This window comes from Cricetulus griseus, chromosome 5, assembly GCF_003668045.3.
Source record: "Cricetulus griseus strain 17A/GY chromosome 5, alternate assembly CriGri-PICRH-1.0, whole genome shotgun sequence".
Classification (NCBI taxonomy): domain Eukaryota; kingdom Metazoa; phylum Chordata; class Mammalia; order Rodentia; family Cricetidae; genus Cricetulus; species Cricetulus griseus.
The window spans coordinates 107,223,775-107,231,285 of NC_048598.1; the positions used below are offsets into that span (position 1 = coordinate 107,223,775).

Sequence of the window (7,511 nt, forward strand, 5' to 3'; positions counted from 1 at the left end):
GAACTGGCCAAATGTTTAATGTTTCTCCTCCCCCCCCCCCGCCCCCGTTGATTGAGGGAAAACACTCCTGAAAATGGGAGTGGCCTGTGAGCTTAGTGAAAAGCTCAAAGCCCCTTATGTTTTTTTGTTTTTTATTTATTATTACTAGCTACTGTGGACTGAGCTCTTGGTACTTCCTGGCCCTTTATCATTCATTACACCAGAGAGGGTGATCTACACTGTCCTCAGACCTGTACTGTTTGGGTGGGTCTTCCTTACTAGTGATTACAGAACTGTAGTTCCTTTACCCAGAGACCTCCCTAGACCAGGGTCTCTTAGCATGCATAATGCTGACTTCGATGGATCGGGTTCTTGTTTTGTTCATACATTCATGTGTATCTGTGTGTATGTGTGAGGGTACACATATTGAGTTTCTTTTGCTGTCCTTCTCTCTGCCTGTTCTTTTGAGGCACGGTCTTTCCCTCAACATGAGGCTCATATTTTCTTGCTTGGACCAGAAGCCATCAAAACCCACTACTTTTTCTGTCTCTGTCATGCTTGGAGCTAGGATAACAGGCCAGTGTGGGATGCTCAGCTTGGTAGGCAGGTGCTGGAATCCAAACTCTGGTTCTCATGATTGTGCAAGCAAGTATTCTTGAAATCCATGAGCTGTTTATCTAGCCCCTAAACCAATCTCTCCTAACGTCCAGTTTTCAGAGCTCACATGGATCAAACTGTTAAGTTTTCGTGGGAAATGCACTCAGTGGGAGTTTGTCAGTGCATTTATTATTAGAGTGCTCTTGGTACCTCCAGAGGATTAGCTCTGAGAACCCTGTAGATATTAAAATCAACAGATGCTCAAGCCCCTCATAACAAACAATGTAACTTTTACACAGAATTTATGCCTATTCTCCTGTGCATGTTAAACAATCTGTATGTAGATGACTTGTAATGCTTAATGCAATGTAAATGCTATGCAAATAGTCATCATACTGTATTGTTTAGGGAGTGCTGAGAATAAAAAGTCATGCACATATCTAATACTGGCAATAATTTTTCGATATTCCTGGTCCACCTCTAGTTGCTTGAATCCACCCAGATAGCTTGTAGATATGGAAGGCCAATACTCTGACAGGGAGGGTTGCTGGACTGTTCAAATAATGTACACGACCAAGAGTTGACGGTCACCGTGATCTTATTGGGTAGCAGCTCTACTAGAAATACAACAGGGGAAGGTGAGCCACTCGGGATTGATTGTTGCTTTATTTGACAACTGACCCACTTTGGGACAGCCTAATGTCATGGCAGTATTTCACAACCCTGAGTGGTAGTCCACACAGAGTTTGTAATTCTGGCCATGGCTGATGAAAAGTGACACAGAAGGATGTGCTCTGTATTGTTGGCTGGCACATGCCCCAGGTTCAGGCTTGGCTGGGTTCTAGTGACTTGCAAAGGTAAACATTTACTTAGGCCAAAGGGAAAATAACACTTAAGGAAATGAGCCTAGTAAATAAAGATGACCACCAGTAGTACTGAAGGAGGCTGGCTACAGGGGAGAAAATGAAGGCAACTGAACCAAAGCAAAGAGACGCCTGACACCCCCAGAACCTTCTGCCAGTGCTTGGAATCCTCCCTTTTACTTTTTTTTTTATCGTATGACTTTTTTTCCTGTACATATGTGTGTGTACCATGCATGTGTCTGGAGCCCTTGGAAGTCAGAAAAGAAAGCATAGGATCCCCGGAATATGACTTACAGTTGGTCATCAGCCACCTTGTGGGTCTTCTCTAAGAGCAGCAAGTGCTCTTAACCTTTGAGCTGTATCTCAGGCCCATTCCTGTTGCAGTAAGAATGCATGGGTTGTGTGGCAGAGTCAGTTTGAATTTACTAAGGGCCATAGGTCCCAGTGGGTGTCCATCAGAGTTTTCAAAGTATTCTTGACACAATAGAGTCAGCACAGCTTCAGGGATGCCTGATGTAGTGACAACCATGACCCAGTGGGAAAGGCTACAAATCTTTCATCACCCAGTATCCCAACTGCTAGTATATTGTCCATATGAGTTGTTGTCTTGGAGGCACCCTGACTGCTCTCTGAGTGAGTGGTGTCCTCAGCAGGGTTAGCAGAAAGGCCAGAATAAGTATGTTAATTATTTGGAATGAATGACCATTTCTCTCTGTGGAATAGCAAGTCAATACCATTAGGTTATTGGCCAATTTGGTTTGATGGATTTTTTCCCCCGTAATCCTTATTTATAAGATGATGGGATTGAACTAGTTGGTCTCACAGGTACTGTTTAGCTATAGGAGGTGGTGATTCTAATTGCTTGGCCTAATTGACCCCAGGATGAACATTATGTAAACACCATCCCTATCTTAGCATTAAGTCTCTATTTCATGGATCAAAGTCTCAGTAATGTTACACCCAATTTTACTTCTGCATAACCACTCACTTCTTGGTCAATGAATGTAAAATTTAGAAGGAAACTATTCCAAGTGTTTGAAATCATTTGGCATGCTTTTAATATGTAGATGTACACATATATGTATATATGCATATATATTATTTTCCCCTTTCCTCTTCTTTCTCCTTTCCTCACTCTTCCCCTCCCCACCTTCCCCTTCTTTGCCTCCATCCTTTCCCTCTACCCTCCTCTCCTGGTTTCTCTCTCTTTCCTCTTCTCTCCCCTTTTGCACCTCCTACTCCTTCCCACTCAGTCTTCTTCTTCCCCCTGTCCAGCTCCCTCTTTCCTTTTCAGAGTCAAGTTCTCGTTATGTAGCTCTGGCTCACCTGGAACTTATTGTATATCCCAGGCTGGCCTTGAACTTACAGATCCTCCTATCTTTGCTTCTTGAGTGATGGTATATACTACCATGCTGAACCCTCATGGTATTGAGTCTGTGTTAAGGTAAATTCAGAGAAGTTTGGGAAAAACAAAAGGACAGGTGGGCTGACATCTGAGATACTTTTCCTGTGAAATTAATTCTTTGTCAGTGAGAGTAGATAACTCAAAGTGGCCTCTGACATTTTTCTGTTACAGAGTTGAAGTTTATCTTTAGTGGTTAAGAATCAAAAATATTAAACTACAAGCAAGACTCTAGCTTTTGTTGTGCTTTGTATCCTGCAAACCCAATGGCTTAAAACTAAACTATGGAATGATTATTTTTCTCTATGGACTGGAGTGAGCTCTGTGAAGGCCAACTGCTGGCCATATTAAAAGTACCATTTGATTGCTTTCAGGGGGAAATGCTGGTATCAATTACAGAGAGTGGTATAAGCCCCTGGTGTGGTTTTGGATCCTGGTTGGTCTTGCCTACTTTGCAGCTGTCCTCAGCATGATTGGAGACTGGCTTCGGGTTTTATCCAAAAAGACAAAAGAAGAGGTAAGGACTCCTTCCTGAACCCAGGAATGTCCCTGACAGCCCATTATCCTTTGTTGAGAAATGTCTGTTTCTGATTCCATGAAGGGGTTATATGGCATCTTTTTCTATTTAGAAGCAAAGTTGAGTTTGTAGTAGCTATTTCTAGATCCTTTGGTAAATAACTGCTTAAAAATATAAAGAAAAAATTGGAAATGCCAAGAAAGGGTGGATGGAAAGAATACAGTTGCCTGTGTTACAAATGCATGGGAGGCTCTGTGGACTTGTAGGGAGCCTGGGGAAGGTGGCCTGTCCTCCAGGTCTCAGGATTAGCATGAAGATGGCACATTGGACACTAGGTGAAGGTCACTGAACAGTGGCCATCCATGGTGCTATATTCCTCATGTCCTCCTATAGTCAGATCCTCAGATTTTTTTTTCCCGTTGGCAGGTTTATATGAAACTCTATACCACTGATTCTCAACCTTCCTAATGTTGTGACTTTAATATAGTTCCTCATTTTGTGGGGATCCCCCCAATCATAAAATTATTTAATTGCTACTTCTAAGGAATGATTTTAGGTGGGCTTTGGTGGGAAATGCCCTTTTCCTGCACCTTAACCAGGGAAATACAGTCATTAGGTCCCTTGGAGGGCCCCCCTCAGTCAGGACAAGTCCCTTAACTCATAGCTTGACTCCAATAGAGAATGACTAACCATCCACCACAGTTTTCCCAGCACTTAGGGGATTTCCTGGGGTACAGGAATTGTTTTTTCTTTCTCGGTACCCCCAGAAATTGAACCCTGGTGCCTTGTACATGCGAGGCAGGTGCTCTACCATTGAATTCTATCCCCAATGTTTGGTATTCAGGAAGGTGGGACAGGTTGATCATCTTACCCAGACAGAAGTATTAGGAAGGCAGGAAAGATGAAAGATTTGCTGAGCACTGACTTTATGGCCAAGATTGAGTTGGGTGTTGTCTTTAGTATTATGATAGATATCCATGAGACAGATACATTTAAAAAATGAAACCATACAATTGGGGACAGAGGGAGGAGAGAGAGAGAGAGAGAGAGAGAGAGAGAGAGAGAGAGAGAGAGAGAGAGAGAACAAGTGGAACCAAAATCCTGGTTTCTCCTCCAGATGCTATTTGCCTCTGTTCAGTCATGATTTCCCAGCCTCAAGAGCTTCCATGCGCTCCCTACTCCATTAGTCACTAGTCAGTCTGACAAGGGTGACTAATTGGACAGCAGGAAGTATCAGGGAAGACAGACTTAGTGCTTTCTCTCTCTCCCTACGAGACCATCATTCCTTGGTCTTCCCCAGAGACAGCCTCACTCCTGGGATTCGTGAGGGCTGTGGGTTTCTGAGAAATGTGAAGGGAGAGGGATTTCTTAGTTCGTTTTTGCTCTTCTGTCCTGTCCAGGTGGGTGAGATCAAAGCTCACGCAGCTGAATGGAAAGCTAATGTCACCGCTGAGTTCCGGGAGACAAGGCGGCGGCTCAGTGTTGAGATTCATGACAAGCTACAGCGAGCAGCCACCATCCGCAGTATGGAGCGCCGGAGGCTGGGTTTGGACCAAAGGGCCCACTCCCTGGACATGCTATCCCCAGAGAAACGTTCTGTCTTTGCAGCCTTGGATACAGGCCGTTTCAAGGCCTCATCCCAGGAAAGCATCAACAACCGACCCAACAACCTGCGCCTTAAGGGGTCAGAACAGCTCAATAAACATGGGCAAGGCGCTTCTGAGGACAACATCATCAACAAGTTTGGGTCCACCTCCAAACTCACCAAGAGGAAAAACAAAGATCTCAAAAAGACCTTACCCGAGGATGTTCAGAAAATATACAAAACCTTCCGGAATTACTCTCTGGATGAAGAGAAGAAAGAGGAGGAAACGGAAAAGATGTGTAACTCAGACAACTCCAGCACAGCTATGCTGACAGAATGTATACAGCAGCAAGCTGAGATGGAGAATGGCATAATACCCACGGACACCAAAGACCAGGGGCTGGAGAACAACTCATTACTTGAAGACAGAAACTAAATGTTAAAGACACTGGAGTTGGACTAAGTGTTGTCTTGTTTTTTGTTGTTTTGTTTGGTTTTTCTTTTTCCTTTTTTAAAAATATTCACACTGAGACACGTGCCTTAAACAGACTTGTTAGTCCAAAATTACATAACATTGAAGAATATATTTCACTGTGCCATACACAACTGAAAGCTTGCTCTGCCAAAAGGGATCAGACAAGAGCTTCATTTCAGATAGTGGTGGCAGGACACATGGGAGTGTTTGCATATATAGCAAGTACCGGCTGTCCCCTTGAGGGTGGCAATGCTTTAGCCCTCCCACAGCACCATTCTGATGTGGCACATAGATAGACAAGGGCAGCTATTCCTTAGACTAGCCTCTGAGACGACAAGTTTGTGTTTTGAATGGAGTCTCCATTCCTGAACCTACCTTTAGTGATAGGTTATATACAAAAGGGGCATCTGTTTGCAGGTGACCTGGTAACTTCATCTAGGGTTTGAGTGGACATTTTGGCATGTCCTCAGCTTGAATTATGACAGGCCACAGTGCAGAACACCTATACCAGATGATTGTCCTTGGGACCCAAGAGTACCTGGAATTTGTTGGAAGCTGATCAGAGCACATGTTTTATAGGGTGCAATTGCTTTTCTCATTAAAAAAAAATCAGACACATCCCACTGTGGATATCTCCTTAACCAATGACAGAAGCCCACTAAACTTTGTCCCTTTTGTAGAATGGGTAGTCCATGTAGACTTGCAAGCATTGGTGAAAACACCACCTTAGCCACTACCTGGTTATAAGGCAAATAATGCATCTTCTTCAGTGGGCGTGAAGGTAAAAATAAACTGATTTTGGAACATTCATACTCACTTTTCTACAGGAACTTTAATTATAACTTGTTTTGATAGGAGGGAGGAAATACCAAAATTATTGCCTTTGCATGATGCCAGTGGCTTGCTGTTCGTCTAGCTGACCCTAATTTTTTTTTAAATAAAAATAAGAATAGACATCTATTGTTTGTGAGACGCACCAAGGAGGACCATGGCATCTTTCCATCTCAGGGCTTTTTGTCCTCTTGGGTGTCTTAGAGTAGACATAGCTATGAGACTCAATCTGCTATTTCCATATGAAAGGAAAATGAATCTCTCACTCAGCTCTTGTATATTAAGATTGAAATGGCTTAAGTTGTTTGCAGCTTAAGTGCCATTAATCTTATTTAAAAAGTAATACTGAAAAGGAGCATTTCAAAGATTTCACTTCATTCTTGCGTTTCATCACGCCCTTGTCAATTTCATTTTATGCCTGCTTCTTTATGCCTTTACTATGGGGACACAACCCTCCCTCACCTGTCCGTCTCACACCTGCTATTACTCAAATGGTAACCCCCCATCCTTGTTTCTAGACAAATATCGATCACCATGTATATCAATGATTGTTTATCGGGTTACAATGTTCAGTGAAAGAACACTCGAAACAATTGTAGGTTTGGGGGGGGGATGATTTTTTAAGAGGATTTTTATCAGAAAGGGGAAACTCACAGTAGGCTTTTGTGTCTCCCGAGTGTGCTGCAGCTTTAATCAGATTTGGGTAACATGCTGGCTCAGCTAGCTTGTGATCTGGGCTCCTGCACTTATTCGAAAACTATGAGAAAATTGCTGGCTATGGGCCTTCTAGACGAAGCATCCCTTTTGGTGATTTCATGGACTTTTCTAACTAATTCACCGAGTGTATTTAACAAAAAATCACAGCACAAGTGGAGACTTCCGGAAACCACCTACCATTTTCTAACTCTAAGGGGAAAGCTATGCCCATTGCCTCCTTGACCCTTGGTACCATAGAAGACCCATGCTTATTTCCCCCAAATGCACTGCTTATAAGCTGTCCCCTTCTTGGATCTTGTTAGAGATCTGAGAAGTCAAATAAGAATCTCTATGGTGAGGCCTTTTCTGTCAAGAGTTTGTCTGGGACAGCTCTTGTCTGGGATAACACTGGTGTTCTGCATGGTATGGTGTAGACTCTGGGATGCGATACTTATACAGGTGTGGATGCTGGGCTTTATGGCAAGGGTCCAGACTGACTCATTGTGTTAAAGAACAGATAAGTGGGATTTCTCTTGGTTGTGGCAAGTTTCCCAATGACACTGCAC

The 7,511-nt window shown here is 43.2% G+C and overlaps 1 protein-coding gene across 1 annotated transcript in view; it reads left to right on the forward strand.

Annotated features, from left to right (window-relative positions):
* Positions 1-5,379, forward strand: part of Kcnk10 (potassium two pore domain channel subfamily K member 10) — a 126,274-nt gene extending 120,895 nt beyond the window's left edge. Inside the window, exons 6-7 of the mRNA XM_027419592.2 lie at positions 3,216-3,358; positions 4,759-5,379. Of these exons, the coding sequence (XP_027275393.2) occupies positions 3,216-3,358; positions 4,759-5,379 (764 nt within the window). The remainder of the gene's footprint in view (positions 1-3,215; positions 3,359-4,758) is intronic.
* Positions 5,380-7,511: the final 2,132 nt, after the last annotated feature.